At 41.8% G+C, this 20,225-nt stretch overlaps 2 protein-coding genes across 2 annotated transcripts; one reads left to right on the top strand and one right to left on the bottom strand.

Annotated features, from left to right (window-relative positions):
- The first annotated feature begins 629 nt into the window (after nt 1-629).
- Nucleotides 630-2,709, top strand: LOC134226964 (transcription factor Ouib-like). The gene is made up of 3 exons (XM_062708118.1): nt 630-795; nt 852-1,823; nt 1,930-2,709. The coding sequence occupies exons 1-3, from the start codon at nt 778-780 to the stop codon at nt 2,605-2,607; spliced, it is 1,668 nt and encodes a 555-aa protein (XP_062564102.1). The 5' UTR covers nt 630-777; the 3' UTR covers nt 2,608-2,709.
- A 149-nt stretch (nt 2,710-2,858) lies between these two features.
- On the bottom strand, nt 2,859-17,534 carry LOC134226958 (protein slender lobes-like). Its single transcript, XM_062708107.1, has 4 exons — nt 17,334-17,534; nt 16,203-17,218; nt 13,660-15,606; nt 2,859-4,821 (listed from the first exon to the last, which is right to left on the bottom strand). The coding sequence occupies exons 1-4, from the start codon at nt 17,362-17,364 to the stop codon at nt 2,986-2,988; spliced, it is 4,830 nt and encodes a 1,609-aa protein (XP_062564091.1). The 5' UTR covers nt 17,365-17,534; the 3' UTR covers nt 2,859-2,985.
- Between the last annotated feature and the right edge of the window lie 2,691 nt (nt 17,535-20,225).

The raw sequence follows: 20,225 nt of genomic DNA, 5'->3' as shown, positions 1-20,225 counted from the left end.
CGATATTAATTAACCCAGAACTAACTAAATTAGTCATAGATCCGAGCGAAACTCAATAGCGTTCAATAATAACATATGTTTCGCCTTATGGATGCCTAATTTGGTAAAACTAAACTTGTTTAACACCTTAAAAATGAGTGAGATTTATATGGTAGTAAATTTCAAAATTTGCACACATACGCACGCATACATTGTATACAAGTAGTCTATATGTGTCTCAAAATATGCTCACAATTGCTATCTAGCTTCCACAGAAGAAATTTTTGAAATCCCTTTCAATTTTTACGTTTTTGCTTTTCTGAGAAGATTTTTTTGTACATGCTTCTATATGTTCCTCAATTAAAATCATTTGTTTTTTTGAAACAAATCAAAAAAATAGGCTTTTTTCCATATCATATCATTTGTTATAATTATATTTTCAATATTAAAGTGAATTTGTTTCAAATACCATACATTTTATTTAATAATTCACGAGATTTCTTGATAGATTAATACGTAAAACGCCTGCGTAACGCATACAGAGTGAAATTAAAGACACTTCCGAAGGAAGGGTCCAAAAGATGAAGGTCAATGAAAAAGCCCACGTACCCCGTCGTGCACTATTTATTAGACTGTTCGAAGTGTTCTCTCGGTTCGCTTTGTTTTTTTCCCTTATAACTTTCTCGTGTTTGTAAATAACGTAATGGACTCAATTGATTAAAAAGGAACATTTTGTTCATAATTTTCTATCATTTATCAGTTTTTTTGGCCAGAAAATTGTTTCAAAAATCTACTAGAATGGACAATATTCATCAGGTAATTCAAATCTAAAATCAGGTTGTTTGTTAGCACTAATTACAAATCTACCCCAGCCAATGAACATCACCGAATACAACAATCTCATTACCAACATCATCGAATCGGCCGTAGACGAGCTGATACAGAAGCGCGAAAGCGGCAAAGAATCTCTCCTGCTTCACATCTGCCGGTTGTGCGCCAAGGAGGAGCCTATATTGCTCGACCTATCCGAGCTGCACCTGGATCTGATCAACGAGCTGGGCATCAGCGGAATCGATGCCAGTGTCGGGTGCACCAAGATCTGTTCCACCTGCGCCGAGTTCCTCGGAAGGATTCGCGAATTCCGCTGCCGGTGTGAGGATGGACAGAAAAAGATCAGTTCGCTGCTAGCGGAAAGGAGCGTGATCCCGGACTTTTTGGGTTTGGACTTTATCAAGCCGGAGGAACATTATGGTGGATTCAGTCCACAGCCTGCAACGGCGGACAACGACGGGGGTCACTTGCTTGGAGTTGATGATTTTCCCGAAACTTCTTCAGAGACGACAGAAGAGGAGAAAGAAGAAGAGATTGTAAAGAAGCTAAAACCCGTGAAACAAGTGCGACAAAAGAATCAATCCAAAACGGCCTCAAAGAAGGCGACTACTGATTCCCGTCGGCGGGTCGTCAACGGCAAACTTCAGTGGGTTTGTCTGGATTGTGAGGGAACGTTTGAAAGTTGTACTAAGCTGAAGAAGCATCGACAAACTTGTGAGATGGTAGGGAACGAACATTCCAAGCGTAGGGGACCTTTTACCTGTGATATTTGCGGACAATCGCTGCCAACTCTGATGGGACTGAGGGTGCACGTGCACAAGCATAGTAAAAGTGGATCGAAAGGGGAGCAGGATATTGGAAAGGACGCGAATAAAACATCGACGAAGCTGGCCGTTTGCCATATCTGCGGGAAATCGTTCACCAACACGAGCACACTGCGATCCCATCTGGTGTTCCACCGACAGGAGAAGCGAATCGAGTGTCAGATTTGCAATAAAAAGTTTCACAAACTGGTGAGTGTTTTTTTTTTGTTACTAAATTAATACACAGAGGTCCAGATTCCATACCAAAATCGACATAGTGCAAATTCTAGATTAATTATTTGCAATTTCATTCCAGTACCGACTGAAGGATCACCTCAATTGTCATGCTAACGTCCGGCGATACAGCTGTGATATTTGTGGCAAAGCCTTTTTCACAAAGGCTATTCTGTACAAACACACCCGATCGCATGATCAAAATTTCCGAAAGCATCAGTGCCCCATGTGTCCAATACGATTCGCCCATCCCTACCAGCTACGGTCGCACATGATGGTTCACACTGCAGAATATCCACATGGATGTAAATTATGCTCCAGTAAATTCCGTTTTACGTGGGACCTGAAAAAGCACTATGCCAAAGCTCACCCTATCCTACCGGAAGAGGAAGACACCACCGTACATGATCCTCTGTTGGAGGAAATTGTACCGAAATCACTGCTTTCGCCATCAGAACCTCTCCTAACATCACTTCCTCCATCGATGCCACAACAGAACCCAATAACAGTTGGTCTCATCAAAGACGATCAACATGATGATCTGTCGGTAATGTTGGCCAATATTCCACCGCACCAACAACCGGAACTTACTCCCTCGGTGGCCGCCGTACAACCGGTAGTAACCGAGCATCCATTCGACACGGATAATCTACTGGACGAAGCTTCGCGGGACTTCACCACCGATTGCTTCCCGGCAAGTCATTTGACTGAAAGCCATGCAAACGCCGAGGACGACTTCTACACGTTTATGGAGTGTTGAGTATCCGTGGCAGATGTCGGATTTAAAATTTATAAGAAGTTGTGATACTCGTCGAAGTTTTGAGAATTACCGACAATAAACATGAAATTATTTCAGAAACAAGTCTTTTTTTTTCAACCAACTATTTTACTTTAATCGAAGAATAAACCCAACCGGTAGAGGGTGTCGTCCGTGAACCGCAATTTGTAAAATGGAGAAACCCTTGTAAATATTATGGGGAGGAAATTTCGAAGTGAATTAACTAATCATCATTTTGTATTGTAAAGTGTATAAACAATTACATTTTATAAATTCCTTAAAACAAGCTAAAAAGAACTTTGTTAAATCAATAGAAAAGAAACAGAACATTCAGTAAACGGCAAAACAAAAGACACCGCTTCAAAGTTTCGGCTTCTTTTCCCTCAAATGAGAACTCTTACCGAAAATGGCCTGTTTTTTGAAATTGACAACCGCGTCGTCCAGAGTCGCCGAATCGATCCGATGAGCCTTCACCATGCCGCTGCTCGTTTTGTCCTCTCGCTTGCCCTTGCCACCGAGGGGTTTCACCAAGAATTCGGTCGAACTGCTACCCGCACCGTTGACACTCAATGGAACGTAATCTCCTCTATCGGTCGCCTTCTTGGACGACTTGTTTGATTTATTCGTCGCTAGCTCCTCGACTGCAAACGCTCCCGATTTGGTCCAGATGGGCAAGGGAAGCCCTTTCACTGGTTCTTTCACATCCTCCGGCCGAATGCGATTCGAGTTCGGGTGTGAGATTTTCCTTTTCTTGGCTGCATCTGCCTCCTGTTTGAGTGCTTCCTGTCCAGCAGGCAGCACACTGGAAACTTTGAAGTGGATAGCCTTCGGAGTGACGGGTTCCTCTTGGAAGCCGTAATTGCGCTTCAAAAGTTTGTGATCCGGTGTCACAGGTTCTTCTAGGAAACCAGATTCCAACCGACTGAGTGCCTTCAATTTACCCGTCGTCTTGCGTGGTGGAGTTACTTCCCGTACCGTAGCGGTTGCAGTGCTGGATTCTTTGCGGGATAATTTTTGCTTCTTGACTACTCTGGTGATCGGGTCGCTAAGAGTCATTTTTAACTGGGCCAGTTCGTCGTCGAGCGACACCACCGACTTCAGTGGGGCAGTGTTCACTTGCTGCAGTTTGTTCTTTTCGGATACGATCGCCTCAATCGGATCGACCGATACCGATTTGTGCTTTTTCTTATGTTTCTCTTTGACAAGTTGTTCCCCTGGTGTGCCATCCTCATTTTCAGAAACATTCTTTTTCTTATCTCGCTTGGAATGTTCTCCCAACGATGATACTTCGGATACGACCGCCTCAATCGGATCGACTGATGTCGATTTGTGCTTTTTCTTATGTTTTTCCTTCACAATATGTTCCTCAGGAGCGCCATCCTCATTTTCAAAAACGTTCTTTTTCTTATCACGCTTGGAATGCTCTCCCAACGATGGTACATCGGATACGACCACCTTAATCGGATCGACTGATGTCGATTTGGGCCTTTTCTTACGTTTCTCCGTGACAAAATCATCCTCAGGTGCGGTATCCTCTTTTTCAGAAACATTCTTTTTCTTACCTGCCATGGAATGCTCTCCCAGCGATGGTATTTCGTCAGTTGAATTTTCCTTCGAATGCTTGTGTTTAGAGGATTTTTCTTCCTTCACCGTTGAGTCAGATTTGATCCGAAGAGCTGCCTGCACTTCTTCTGCTGCTGATGGTTGTTGATTTTTGTCTTTCAGTTGCTTGCTCTTCGGTTTCTTCTTTTTCAACTGGGCCTTCTTGAGGTCTTGGATCTGCTCGCTGTACATGGCGAATGCGGAGATGGCTCGTTTCACCACCGGTTGCTGGTCCACCAGACCCAAATTTTCCACAGGATTTTCTGCCTTCTTAGCCTTCTTGGCCTTCTTTTCTAACTTAGCGGCGATTCCTTCGACCGATGTTTCTTCCAGTTGGTTTTCCTTGTTGAGTTGTTGTCGCAGTTTGGCCGCTCTCTTCATCTTCTTGCGTTTCCGTTTAACCTCCACCAAAGCCAGCTTACGCTGCAGGGCACGAGCTACTTGGTCCTGCTTGGATTCGCCCAATTCTTCCAGTAGATAATTCACAACTTTCTTCTTCTTTTTCTTTTTCTTCTTCTGTTCTGGCGATTCATCTGTTTCGCCCTCAGCTGTTTCATCTGGCTGCTCCTGTTCCCGTTTGCGGCGTCTTTCGTCCTATTTTTGGTAAAGAAATCGAGAAAAAAAAATCAGATTATTACACTTTAGTTATTTTTGTGCCTTCCTCGTGCATCTACATATACAGTTATATATGTGGATGAAGAATCAGAAGGAATAAAATTTGGCTGTTACGCCCTTTTCAAATGTTTTTCTAAATATTCATATACGATTAGCTATTTCAGTTGTAAGATTTATTCCAAACGGTCGTTATTTCCCCGGGATATCAAATGGGGTGAGAGAATTGCGTATTAACCTTCTTCGTCACAACCCATCCTTCATATCAATTGGCAACGAAGTAACAATGGTTACATATTGTAATCAGCCAAAACAATGTAGCCGTTGTGGCGAGGCACCGCATCCAAACGTGCACCGAATCTGTCGAAAGCAATAAATCTACGACTGCTGCAAATCCTTCTGCTTCACACGATGTTTCATTCAAAAAAGCTGACTTTCCCCCGCTGGGCATCGATCAGCAATTAACAACATCTAATGCACCTATTTTTTTTTTTTTTTTTGGTTTTTATTTGGCTTTACTTATATACACATAGCCTGCCAAGTGTTAGCTACAACCTACTACATATCAATATTACATTCAATTACAAAATTTGTTAAAGTAGTAAGAATGACAATGTCTTTTTCCTTAAGTATAGTTTTCAGATCTGGTATTACATGTTTTCTAGTTAGAATTGCCCAAAGTTTATGTCTCTGATTTACAAATCTGACACACTCGAATAACACATGATCTGGATCACCACGCGCTTCGCCACAAGAGCACGTGTCGTCGTCTATAATCCTGTTACGTGTGAGATGAGCCGGGAGGCGGGAGTGGTTGCTGATAAGTTTACACAGAATGACTACCTGTCTTCGATTGAACGGATCGTCCATGAACCAGGGTTGCTGAGAGACAGTGCGCAGAATACTATTGCAGAAACGACCTTTTGTTCCTTCGGACCAGTTATCCTGCCATATACGCAGTCCTTTTTGCTTCGCCGGGAAGCTAATATCTAGATGAGTCAGCTGATGTTGTTGTTCCGCTCCGCTAATGCACGCTTCTTTTGCCAGTTCGTCTGCTTCTTCATTCATGACAACGCCACTGTGGGAAGGAACCCAGAAGAATGTGATGTCAAAACCCTCGGACTCCGTTAAGTGTACTGTTTCCTTAATTTCGAACCAGGCCTTTGGAGTTGATGAATTAATGTCTCTCGATTGAAGACCTTTCAGGACACTCATGCTGTCTGTCATCACAACGTACTTTCCCCTAGCGGAATTTTTGATGAGACGCACTGCACTCAGTATTGCGAGAAGCTCTGCCATGTACACAGATATGCTTTGCGGTAGTCTCACACAAATACGGGGCGCCATGAAGTTATTCACAACTGCGTATCCTGTTCCATTTGAACCCTTAGATCCATCGGTCGCACATACATGGGCTTCACCAAAGGATTTCCTTATTTCTCTCACTACTAATTCGTTTGCGGACAGCTCTCCAGGTTGTTTCATGATCGACTGCATTCGAAGATTGATGGAAAGTTGCTTTTTCCTCACTACTGGGTCGAAAAGAAAGCAAGGTAGGTTTGGAAGGCTATGATTACAGTGGAAGAAATCTTGCAAACAGGAAATAGGTTGCGAAAATATCGAGGTGTATCGATGATTCGGGGGATTACATCTTCTAAGCCAGGATTCTAAGCCCAACCTCCTGTTGACAAACCGTAATCTAGCTGTGTCTCTCCGAATACCCAGAGGTGTTAATCCGGCCATCACTTCCAATGAACCTGTATGAGTCGTTTTAGTAGACCCGAGGCAAATACGAATACACGAGTACTGAATCCGATCTAGAGTCAAAGCGTCTTTTCTCGGTATCCGTTCCAAAAGAACTCCACCATATTCGACAATTGGGCGGACACATGATTTGTATGATTGTATGTCATACCCCAGAAACCCATTGCCTAGAAAGTGATTCCCCAGAAATTAATTCCCCTGAATGCACTACTCCCCAGAAAACCATTCCCCAGAATACCACAATCCCCAGAAAGACATTCCCCAGAATGCCCCTATCCCCAGAAAGACATTTCCCAGAATGCCTCCATCCCCCGAAAGACATTCCCCAGAATGTCCTAATCCCCAGAAAATTATAGCCCAGAATGCACAATTTCCTAGCTTAGACTAAATACTTCGTAATTGCTTCATCCCGGGCAAATGCAAACTTTTAAAGAAGGAGTCATCTACTCTTTTGCCTTATTCCGGGAAAATGCATACTTTTAAAGAAGGAGTCATCTACTCTTTTGCTTCATCCCGGGCAAATGCGTACTTTTAAAGAAGGAGTCATTTACTCTTCTGCCTTTTTCCTGGCAAATGCGTACTTTTGAAGAAGTAGTTATCTACTCGTTTGCCTTTTTCCGGGCAAACGCATACTTTTAAAGAAGAAGTCATCTGCTCTTTTGCATTATCCCGGGCAAATGCGTACTTTTAAAGAAGGAGTCATCTACTCTTTTGCATTATCCCGGTCAAATGTGTATTAAAAAAAATAAGTGATTTACTCTTATCACTTAATAAGTGATTTACCTTTTCCGGGCAAATGCATACTTTTGAAGAAGTACCCGAGCGATCGATAACTAATTTTGTTGTTATGAAATCGCCTAATTTTGATAACTCAGCATGATATCCTTTTGGTCGTTTCAACGGTTAAAATAACAAAATGTTTAGCAGAAAAATCTTACTGTGACATCAAATTGAAAATTATTTCTGCTGTCGATGAGAGCAAATCAAAAACTGATTTTGATATTGGTTTTACGGATAACGGTTGGATAACGAAATAAGTAATCAGTTTAATATCGGTTCATATTATTCAGAAATCAACATCAAATTGATACCTATATAAGTTATCAATCATGAATATCAAAGTTTATGTTTATGTTTATGATATGATGTTTATGTTTATGATTAAGTTTATGATTTTAATTTGATGTCGATATCAAAATATGTTTTCTTTTTGCTCTCATTATGATGTCAGGCTTTGCTCGGGTAGTTATCTACTCGTTTGCCTTTTTTCCGGGCAAACGCATACTTTTAAATAAAAAGTCATCTACTCTTTTGCCTTATTCCAGGTAAATACATACTTCTAAAAATGGAAATCATATATTCTTACGACCCATTGCATTTCATACTCTTTTCAACGATTATGAAAAATGGTCATTATGCCAAACGGCTTTATGCCAAACGGCATTATGCCAAATGGCATTATGCCAAATGGCATTATGCCATATGGGCTTCCCCCAATATGAACAACGAGTATAATGGATTATATGCTCCTTCGTATTATATGTGAGCCCTAACGAACATATCAAATGGGCTCTATTCCGGGCAAATGCGTGCTTTAAAATAAGGCAGCATATGTCGTTTTACCTTATTCCGGGCAAATGCGTACTTCAATATAAGTATTTTTGCAAAGAAATATAGTATCTAGTATTTTTAATTTATAGAAATGACAGCGAAAAACATAGTTTCTTAGACTGATACCTTTTTCTGGGGAACGGGTCATTCTGGGTTTTTTTTTCTGGGGAATGGGTCATTCTGGGGATTTCTTTTCCGGGAAATGGTGCATTCTGGGGAATATCATTCTGGAGAATTGGTCGTTCTGGGAAATGGAATTCTGGGAAATACCATTCTGGGGAACTGATTCTGGGGATTGGTATTCTGGGCATTGACATACAACCGATTTGTATATTTGGAGCATGGTTCGGGGGTGCGCTCCCCAATATTGTCCAGCTATACTTCTTAGAAAATTAACATACGGAAGCGAGCGTTGTTTCACATAGTTTACATGGCGTGACCACGACAGGTTTGATGTTAGCTGTATTCCAAGTAGCTTCACAGATTCCACAACTGGTAATATTTCTTCATCGATGCGAATTATTGGAACTTCGTCGAATTTAACCTTCGAAATAACCATGACGTGGCATTTCGTCGATGATAGTTCAAGGCCAATGTTAGAGATGTCTTCTACCAAACAATTTAAACCGGCTTGCAAGACTTCACTCGTTTCTTCCAGGAGATTACCACAAACAGCTATGGTGAAGTCATCAGCATACCCCACTCGAATGATACGTCTAGGAATATTCTTCATCATTCTGGTTACTAGAATATTGAAGCAAATAGGACTCAACGGAGATCCTTGAGGGAGTCCTTTCCACGTAGTACGGAGAATTTCCTGCTTGTCATTAGTTTTTATCACAATTATTCTTTCTTGGAAGAGCCATCACACTGCCTTGCTCATGCACACATCAATGCCCATTACTCTCATTTCTGCAACTAAACAGTTGATATCCACATTATCATAAGCACTTTTAATATCGATACTGCACAGAATAACATGTTCACGTCTTTGAAATGCCCGATAAGATTCCTCGATAATAATGCTGACAGCGTCAACCGTGCTTTTCCCTTTTCGAAATCCACACATCTCGAATGGAAAAAGTTGTTTATTTTCGATATACCATTCTAACTTTTCTTTAACCATTGCTTCATATGTCTTACGGAAACAAGACGCTAGAGCAATTGGACGAATCGTTGAGGCAGAGCTTATCTGTTGTCCCGGCTTTGGTATGGCTATTATTTGAAAAAGCTTCCACTCACTAGGCAGCTCTCCGTTCTCAAAAATTCGGTTGTAGATCCTAAGCAATGTCTGCATTCCAATAGATGGAAGGTTTGCAATGGCGGAATATGAAACACCATCAGCACCAGGTGCCGTATCCTTTCCAGTCTTAATAACAGCTTGTAGATCACACATAGAAAAGTAATTGCCTCTAATATGATCTCCACAAGTGCATGCTGGAAACTCAATGGGAATGTTTCGAGAACAGCAGGGGGCAAGTTTATCCAGTAAACCCTCCAGAACGGCATTGGAGATACTTTGACGACTCCCTGAAGCAGTTCGACCTTTGTAGCGACGTGCCATTTTCCAAAGTGTGTTGATTGAGGTAGAGCTATCGAGACCATCACAAAACACTTTCCAGCTCAATGTTTTCTTCTCCTTTATCATTTCTCTAAATTGGTTTTCAGATTTCCTGTAGGCTTCGTAAGCTTCGTATGTCACGGATACAAATTTCATCCATTTGCTTCAAAAATATACATATTTACTTCCAAAATGGTAAAATGTTTGAATCAAACATATTTATTTTTAAAACCAAATTAAATCCCTGTTTGTTTTATACGAACACTAGTGGGCAACCCCTCGCTCGCTCTTGCAAAAGTAAACAAAAACTCGAGTTCGGATCGGATCCGATCGGAGGTCAACAGAGAAGCAGGAGCAAGCGTGGAATAATATGTTTTCTTGCTTCCAAATTGATGATAAGGATGTTTTTCAGGTACAGAAAGGTAAGTAAATCAAATATGAACGATTAGAATTGTGAAATCTGGTAGTCAAATGCTACCAGAATATGAAAATTGGTAGAATTGATAAGAAAATATTATGAATGGCAGAACCAAAACAATAATACCCATGTTTGCTTCAAACATTTAGCTGGTTGAAACAACTTGAAACGCACATTTTGATTCAAAAAAAAGTTTTCGTTCGCTTCAAATGCAACAATATGTTTGATCCAAACATATTTATTTTTGATGCCAGAACAAACTGAATTATTGTTTGGATTTACCTAGAATATGTTTGTTTTTAACGTAGTTTTTTCTGCGTGGTTAACACTCGTTTCCATGATTTGAATGCCGCTCTGGATTCCTGTTTGGCTGAGGTGAGTTCTTCGTCCCAGTACGGTTGCGGAATCTTCGTATTTCCAGATCTTAATGTGGGATTAGGTGCGGAATGTACGAGAGCATTCCATACCATCCCAAAAAATCCGACATAGTCCAACGTCTCTCCAGTTTGTTCGAAAGCTTCCAAGTCATTAGCTATTTTGCTAGTATATGTTTCCCATTTTATTTTCTTCCAATTTAAAATTGTCTGAGTTTGTTGGATTGTTGTGTCTAGTAACCCGAACACGATAGGAAAATGGTCACTTCCTGCAGGATTGTCAAGAACTTTCCAGCCGAACAGCAGACTTACTTCTGGTGAAGTTATAGTGAGATCGATAGCACTCCATGAATGATTTTGGTCGAAACGTGTTGATTCACCATTATTAAGAACGATGAGATTTTCCGAATCCAGAGCTTCATATAAGTAACGGCCACGTTGATTTTCACTATGATTCCCCCACATCTGATGCTTGGCGTTAAAATCTCCACCAACGACGTAGGGTTTTGGTATCGAACGGAAAAATTGAATAAAATTGTTCTCCGATACGTTCGCTTGAGGGTATATGTAGATGGATACAATCGTTATAACGCCGACACTAGTTCGAACTTGACAGGAAATATGCTGGATATCAACGTGAGTATTCAGTTGAAAGGCCGAAGGGTTCAATTCTTTTCGAATCGCAAGTGCAACGCCCATTGAGTTTCTACGATGATCTTTACGAAATGTTACATAATGCGGGATGTTTAGATACGTAGTTCGATCGAGATGAGTCTCACTTAAGAAGACGATACTAGATTGGAGTTCGTTAATAAGGTCAATCAGCACCGAGCGTTTGCTGAGCAAACCTCGGCAATTCCATTGCAAACATCGTATTGATTCAACATCCATTGTATCCACTAGCGTGGATTATTATCATAAGCGTAACGTATTGAGATACTGCTTTACGTGATTATTGACCATCTCGGAAATTCTGTCAAGAACGAGATCACGAATTTTGATTCTTGATTCCACATCTCCAGGAGCGACCTCCAGGACTTCGGCCATTACATCCACTACCTCATTTGAGACCATACCGGACTGAATAGATTTGCATACCCCTTCCGAAATGTTTACCTCGAGTTGGGGAAGCTCCTCGTGCCAGTCGGTGTCATTCAAACGGCGTTTCGGTGCAGGAGCAGTCATGACGGAATTATTCAAAGAAGGTGAGACGGTTGACGATGCAGATTCTAGAGAGACGGTTATTGATGCACATTCCATAGATTGAGTACACTGATTGTTTTCTTGGTGAATAGTAGTTCCGGATTCTTCCTGTATCACGGAACAGAACCAGTCAATATATCCTTGAGAATGAGAGTGTTGGCGTTCAGCATCTTGCTTCTTCTTTGTGATGATTTTTGACATCTTCTGGGATCATTTGCTTTATGAGCACCCTGACAATTGACACACTGGGGATTTTCCTGCATACATTGATGTTCGGGATCATTATTTCCTTCCAGACAGTTGGGGCAGCGTATAGCACTTTTACAATTCTTCTTGTCGTGTCCCAATCGCCAACAGTTACCACATTGACGAGTTTGGTACACGTAAGGCTTAACTGCATACAGCACATTGTTTATCTCGACGTGGGAGGGAGCACTAGACCATCGAATGTAAATATGACAGTATACAACGATTTGATTGAGCCATCATTCGCTTTTTTGGTTATGCGACGACACTCAACTACCGGTGGATTTTCTGTTTGGTACATTTTAGCTTTATCGAATGCAACAGCCGTTGTTAATTCCTCCGTATCCACTTCGGGCTCGATGTAAGCCACACCGAGGCACTCCACTAAACGTTGCGGGATCGAGAATTTTATGTTTTCTTGCTCTGTTTCCACCAGTAGGTTGGCGGCCCGAGCTGTGCGCATCAAGATTTTTAGCTTCTTCTTTGACATCGGAATAGATCGGATATAATCGCTTCCGAACTTTTGGATTAGCATTTTTCCTATTTTAGTAGCAACAATGTTGGCACCGTTTCTTGATTCTGCGATTATCAAAAACGGACCGGAATTTGCCTCGTTGTATTTTCTTATCCGCCGCACGGGCAGACTATCATCGTTGGGGACCGGCATTTGCCGCACAATAGTTGTGAGCGTAGGTAGAGAAAAAGAGATGTTATTGACTTGCTTCACAGAGCGAACAATATCGATGTGATACGTACCAGTGCACAAACAAGACTGAATGCACCTACTATTGAAGAACGGCAACCAAACGACGACGAATGGACTGACATCGACGACGACCACGACGGAACATCTAACTCATCAACGGACTTTATCGAGACAACGAACAAACGCCGGTGGTCAACAAAGCGTATAGATGGTGAAACAAAAAAAGTGTGCGGCGATCAGGGTAATGAGACATGTTATCGATTTCTTCGAGAAGAGAAAATGTGAAGAATAAGAACGAAAAAGGTTCTAGTATTGAACATAAAGTTCGGCTCTGTTAAGCCGTTATCGCCGTGAGCCTCTAAATAAACCAATGAATAAAAAAATGGCCTTTAGACATTCAAGTCGAACTACATTATGCCATACGGGTTTTCCCCTTCTTGGCGGTACCCCTTTTGGCATAATGCCGTTTAGCATAAAGCCATTCGGCATGATTTGTATGCGGTGATAAATTGAAAGGTCATTTGGCATAATGGCCATTTGGCATAATGTGTATGCGATGTCAAATTGAAGGCCGTTTGACATGAAGGCAATTTAGCACAAATTGCATATGATTCCAAATTAATTGCCGTTTGGCATAATTCATATGCAATACCAAATCAGTCCGTCAATGCTTGATACCACCACGAGCAGGACACAATATGTCTTTGGTTACCATCTCAGTGCTAATGGCGTAAGCCCACTCATCGCATCAAGATCACATATCCGAGGGGAGGGAGGATTCCCCGTCGTGTTGTCAGCAAAATACCAAAAAGTGAGACTTGTTTGCGCGCGCACACACACACATACATCACCACAATTGGTCGGGTTGATTAATGTACGAGAGAGTAAAAGATATATACAAAAGGCATACAAAACGTAGAAACATATAGCCAATTACCTTCTTCTTCTGCCGCAGCGTAGCACCTTCCTTCCGCTTTTCCTTATCAGCCCGAACGATTTCGTTACAACGCGACAAAATAGCGTCCGTGTTAAACTCGCTTAAATCCTTCGGTATTTTCTTTACCACTGGCGACTTTTTGGGAGACGGTTCAACTACCTTCTCCTCTTCATTCTCCTCTTCGTCATCCACTTCCATCGGCTCAACGGCATCTTCCTGTTCGGTTTCTTCAATCTTGTTGTCTGCCTTTCTTTTAAGAGGACTGTCTACTTCCTTGTCGACCGGGAATACACCCGGCAGGGAGGCACGTTTATCCTGTTTGCTGACCACAGGGGACAACCCCTGCGAAAGTCGTTTGTTTTTCTTAGCAAGAGCCAACGCTGCTGGATTGGTGACCAAGTTGCTCAGCCTGTCTTGTCGGTTCGTTTGTTCCGGCTTTTCTTGGACCGGTTCCTCCACACCTTCCCCATTGGGCACGGTAGCATTGACAGTGTTACGTTTCTTCGCCGAAGACGAGTAGAAATCGGCCGAAATGAGAACCGGTGCTGAGAGGGATTTGCGTGGATTAGTTGGGTCCGAAACATCATTAGCTTCCACGATTGAAGAATGTTTCAAAGCACTTTTAGGATCTGATGGCTCAGCAACTAGCGATGCTCTCGAAGGGGTCTTCTTCGGAGATTTGATTAGTTCTGATACATCCGGTGAGACAATAGAGGGAGATTTCTTTACGGATTTAGGTGAGTCTTGATACTTTGCAGGACTTTCCTTCGCTATTGGTGAACTAGCCGATTCGACTGATTCGGAATGCTCAGATTTATCCACACTTACTTCTTCACGCGATTGGCTTAGCTTGGAATCTTTTGCTCCAACAGATTTACGCGGTGACGCCGGACTCTTTTTCAGTGAATCATTTTTTGAACTGTCCAAACACTTTAGCGAATCATTCTTCTTCGGAGATCTGTCTTGTGATGCACTGGTTTCGTCCAGCTTGGTAATCGTTTTTTCCATTTGATTTTTTATCTTTTCATCTTCATCTTCACTTGAGTCCAACTGTTGGATTATTCGTTTTCGCTTTTTATTACCCTTATGTTTGTTATTTGTGACTTCTAAGTCCAGATCGTCACCAGTGCCTTCCAGTAACTCATCGTCCTCCTCCGCATCAGAAGCAATCCAAGAGTCTTCATCCTCACCGTCTTCACCATCATTCTCTGAATCCGTATCCTGACTTCCGATGGTTTCTCCATGTTCTTCAATCTTATTATTTTCAATTTCCTCCCTTGTTTCACTGTCCATCGAGTCACCCGACTCATAATCTTCCACTTCCATAGCTTCATCATCCACATAACTACTTCTCTTCTGTGAAACATTGATTTCCTCTTCGTCATCTTCACTTTCTTCATCTGTTTTTGCCTCCGCAGAATCAAACTTCATCTCCAGTGACTTCCTCTTCAACGACTCATTCAACTTATGTGTCTCTTCCTCTTGCTTTTCCTCTTCCTCCTGCTTTCTAACACTAAACACATCGATACCCTTATCCTTCCCAGAACCTTTCACGGCTTGGCTCCACGATTCAGAGGTAGATGTTTCTTGCTTCTGCTCTTCTTCTGGGATCTCATTCAACGGGGGGCGTTTTGTTGTGATCGGCGTCGAGGAAGCATTTTCACGAAGATGGGTAAATTGTGACTTGGGTTTGGGGGTGTCCAGAACCGACATTGACTCGTCCGCCTTGCTTATGTTTTCGCAAACTTCCTCAACGATGTTGACTAGTGAAGCGTCGATAGATTTGTCGAGAGATACCTGTTCCGTTTTCATATCTTCCACTTTATCTTCGATGGTTTCCTTGGGCGTTTCATTCAACTTTGTGGGGGTTTTCGGCTCCTCAGTTTGCTGGTCGGCTAGCTGAGGCGAATCCTTGATGGTCTCATCGACGATGATTATATCCGAAACCTGAAATTATATCCAGAATAAATAATCTATCATTTTTTTTTTAATTTTGATTACCTAACAGCAGACGTAAATTCTTACAGAGAAAACTTCTTAAATTGCAAATTTGAAATGTCTATGAATGTAATTTGACTAAATAGGCCGACAATGTAAAAGAAAACCTTCATTATTCTACGTAGTGGCAATGGTTACTTTCGATTTGTTACGTCGATTTGTCCAATCTGGTGACCCTCCCACGCAAACCCACACCGAAGCCTACCTGTCTGTGGTGATGGTTTGCATGGAAGTGCCATTAGATTGAACAAACCGACGCTTGAATCTTTGTTTACAAAATCACATACGTCCTTTTGAATAAGTACCCGAGTTTGTTCAATCCCGCAATTAATCATTCAGTTGATTTTTTGTGCAATTTCACTGATTCTGGTCAATCACGGAGTAGCAATCATAGATATGTGTGGTCAGTGAAAGCTAAGCTAAGCTTTTGAAACAAATATATTTGTGATAACACTTTCAAGAACATAATTCGATCTTGCCCATTTTTGATAATTACAGAAATACAAAAGCGATTTTGTTGAACAAAATAACAAAAAAAAACTTACGGTTGCCAACGAATCATTGTTTTTCTCGCTCAGCTTGCGCTTCTTCTCTCCGGATGCAGCAATCGGTGTCTTCGGATATTTGGTCTTATTAAGCTGCTCCGGTGTACCCTCGTCAAACTTCACATCCTTATGCAACCGTTGAGGGCTTTTGGCAATCATACTGCTCACGTCTGCCACGATGTTACTTTCCTCTAAAGTGACAGTCTCCACATCCACGTTCGATGGTTTTTCTGTCACTTCATCGTTTTCTGGTTGCTTTGGTTCAACGACAGCAGCCACACAAGTTTCCTTGCTAGGGCTGTTGATATTTCCTTCGTCTCTGAGGGATGTTATCGACGCGTTCGTACAAGTTTCCTTTGTGGGGCTGTTGCTAACTTCTTCGTCTTTGAGAGATGTTACCGATGTGTTCCGACTGGATGGGGTCACCCGCATGACAGGAGAATTGGAAATAGATCTGTTGCGAAGTTTCCTAATATCCAGATCGGATAAATCAGCTTCAGCCGTGGAGACATTAACTTGCTCTTCTTTTTCATCGTCCTCCAATATGACGGCCGGTGCCGCAATGCTGTGCCGGGTTCTGGATGCCTTAGGAGTTGCTGTTACCAGGTTGCCATCCTCCGAGGTTACACTATTCCGTCGAGTTACACGCTTCGGTAAAGTCTGCGGCGTCAGCGTTTGATCCTGCGATGGTCGTCGCTTTGGAAAAGGAAGCAAACTCTGTTGATTATCAAATGCTTCCAAGTTATCCACCGTCAAATCAGCAATGCCGGTACTATTCAACTGAGATTTCTTTTCAGTCCTGAGCGACCGGTTTCCTACCGAAGATGTATCTTTCTTGGCCTTTGGAGTACGGGATGTGGACTGGTCAACCTCGGCATCGGATGGTCCATTGCTTCCTTCCTTAATGGCATCGAGCACGGTCAGCTTCTTAGACGTGGCAGCAGTTTTCTTTGGTGTTCCGGGAGCAGATGTCGGTTCCTGGTCTACCGACATCCGTCGGAGCGCTCCGCGGGTCACTACAAAGATAGTATAGTTGTTAAATAGAATATAAATTGACCCCAAATAAGCTAAGGAGACGCCGTCGCTCGACACCTATTACACCTTTTCACTAATTAAAATTAAAACACTCACGTCTTGCTGGGGCTTCCTCTTCCTTACTCATTTATGATTACGAATCGCGAACACTTTATAACAAATTTCAACGATTTTGCGATAAAAAAGAACAAAACCTAATGATTTATTCCGTTTTTCAGATGATCCACGTTTTTCTCAATCAAACACGAAAACAATGCGCTCATGACGTCCAGCTTTTGCGATTCCGCGCGTTTGACAGTTGCTTTTAAATGCATGTTTGTGTGCGTGTGCGAACGAGAATTTTCAAAATCCCGTTACGAAACGTTTCACACATCAAATTAAGGTCTGTTCAAATATTACGTAGCACGGAACACGTTGTTTCCAAAAACCCCCCATCCCGATGTGCTTTCCCGAATAAAAAATAATTAAAATATTGTCTGTTTCCTTGGTAACAAAACGCGCCGACCATTTTTTAGGCACTATCAAAATCGTCGCCAACATCTTTATTCTAAAATTATGTTAGTTTTATTAGAAAATAATGTCAATCTGCATTAAAAACAGGGTTCAATTTTGGGAAATAATGTGATTATTGAGTATATAAAATTTTGTTCACAGTTGATTTGACAGATCTTATGGCCATTTCTGCTGGCGACGATTTTGGCGTCAATTTGTTTTGCGACGATTTCAAATCGTCGCGGCCGATAAGGTGGGAAATTGATAATACATCAAGACAAAATTTTCAAAACGACTTATCTGCTTTTGTAAACAAAGATTTAAACGACGATTTGACGAATCTGAGCTCTCTCCCGCAAACCAACACCATCAACAGGTAGCGGAATAAAAGATATTTCGCTTAACTTTTCAAAAGGACCTAAGTAACATTTTTTTCATGAATTAATTTGAGTATGTATTGCAATCAAAAGCTTTCATGTTGTTCTGTTGATTGCGCTATTCAAATATAGAGATATTTTAGTTACTATAGATAAAGATAGTCGCTGTCGTCGCTGTCCGGAACATCTCTTGCTGGCGAGGTTATAAGGCTACCTTACACCTCGGGAAAATTTTCCGCCGGATTTTGAACCCCGTGCATTTTAAATGGGGCCGGGATTTTGATTTTCCGTGTCCGAATTCCGAAAACATCGCATATGCAAAAATGCATGGGGAAAAAATCCGTGGACCAAATTCCCGAGGTGTGAGGTTACCTTTAGGGGAGCTAAACGTCAAAGAAGGAAAATGCATACGATTTGATAGCTTGGTACCCAACATGTTCCGGACAGCAGAACAAAGGGAACCGAAGCGACAATCTTTATCTAGTATTGCCGATTTCACCAATTTGAAGAGTTATGTGTAGATTGTGATTTGCCCGCTTCTTTTTCTCACACTCACTCTCATTTCGGGTTGGTCGATTTTTGTTACTGAAATTTACCCAATTATAACCCATTACTCGTGAGTCACATGTAAGCGTGTACACTAAATCGACTCCCGCCATGATTTGACGTCTATTTGTTTTCAGATTGAGCACTCACACACAAATATTATACACGGAAAATCAAAGTTTTTTGAGTGTATTGAGTGTGAGAAAAAGATGACTGTGAGAAAAAAATCTCGCAAAACTCTTATAAAGTGCAAAAAGCGCAATAACTAAAATATTATAAATTCAGTAGAAAACCGAATTATAGCCGCTATTGAAATTGGATTTTTCTCACAAACCATACGTTAAACCTAATTTCGGAAGTAGTGCGCTGTATAGCACATCACCAAATGAAAACAGCGCACCACTTCCGAAGTTAGGTAACGTACGAATTGTGAGAAAAATCCAACTTTGTTAGCGGCTATAATTCGGATTTGCACTGAATTGATAATATCTTTTAGCGGAATCCTTAAACTACCTATCGATGGTGTTAGTTTGCGTGGGAGAGCTATCAGATTCGTCAAATCGTCGTTTGAATCTTTGTTTACAAAAGCAGACGTTTTGAAAAATTTTGTCTTGATATATTATCTAGAGGCCGATAAGAGAAACGCGGATAGGTATGTGCCGCCAATCGAACCGTCAAAAAACAGCAGCCAGGAGACCTGTCAAGCAGCCAAAATGTTGGTTCAAATCGAGGTTCAAATACTGAAAACGGCTAAATTCGACTTTATGCCATTTTAAATAAACAAATTTGAATGCATTTTACATAAATTTGCAATAAAATTGCATTGTTTATTGGATTCTACTGTTGTGATGTGGGCACATAAAATAGCGGATTGTAAGATTTTATCTACATAAACCATTTCTTCCTTTTCATGTGTTGTTCTTTGATGAAGAAGATTGAATGCAGTGTTTGCAGTATCAGCGTTTATATTATCCAGGCCTCTAATATTGTCTACCCGGAACAAAGTTAGGATTAGGATAACAGACTAAGGCCGGAGCGGCCTGTGCAAAAAAGTCTTCTTCATTCGGCTCGGTCTATGGCTGCATCCTCCACCTGATCGATCCACCTTGCCCGCTGTGCACCTCACCTTCTTGTTCCCGTCGGATCGTTGTCGAAAACCATTTTCACCGGATTACTGTCCGATATTCTGGCTACGTGCCCGGGCTACCGCAGTCTTCCGATTTTCGCGGTGTAAACGATGGATGGTTCTCCCAATAGCTGATGCAACTCGTGATTCATTGATCGCCTCCTCACGTACCGTCCGCCATCTGCACCCCACCTTAGATGGTACGCAGCACTTTCCTTTCGAAAACTCCTAGTACGCGTTGGTCCTCCACGAGCATCATCCAGGTCTCGTGTCCGTAGAGAACTATCGGTCTAATGAACGTTCTGTAGATTGTCAGTTTGGTACGGCAGCGAACTCTATTCGATCGGAGCGTCTTGCGGAGTCCAAAGTACGTACGATTTCCAGCCACTATGCGTCTCCGAATTTCTCTGCTGGTATCGTTATCGGCAGTCACCAGTGAGCCCAAGT

The sequence above is a fragment of the Armigeres subalbatus genome, chromosome 1 (assembly GCF_024139115.2).
Source record: "Armigeres subalbatus isolate Guangzhou_Male chromosome 1, GZ_Asu_2, whole genome shotgun sequence".
NCBI classification, from domain to species: domain Eukaryota; kingdom Metazoa; phylum Arthropoda; class Insecta; order Diptera; family Culicidae; genus Armigeres; species Armigeres subalbatus.
Note: the sequence above shows the minus strand (reverse complement) of the source record. Positions and strands in the feature narration are given on the sequence as shown.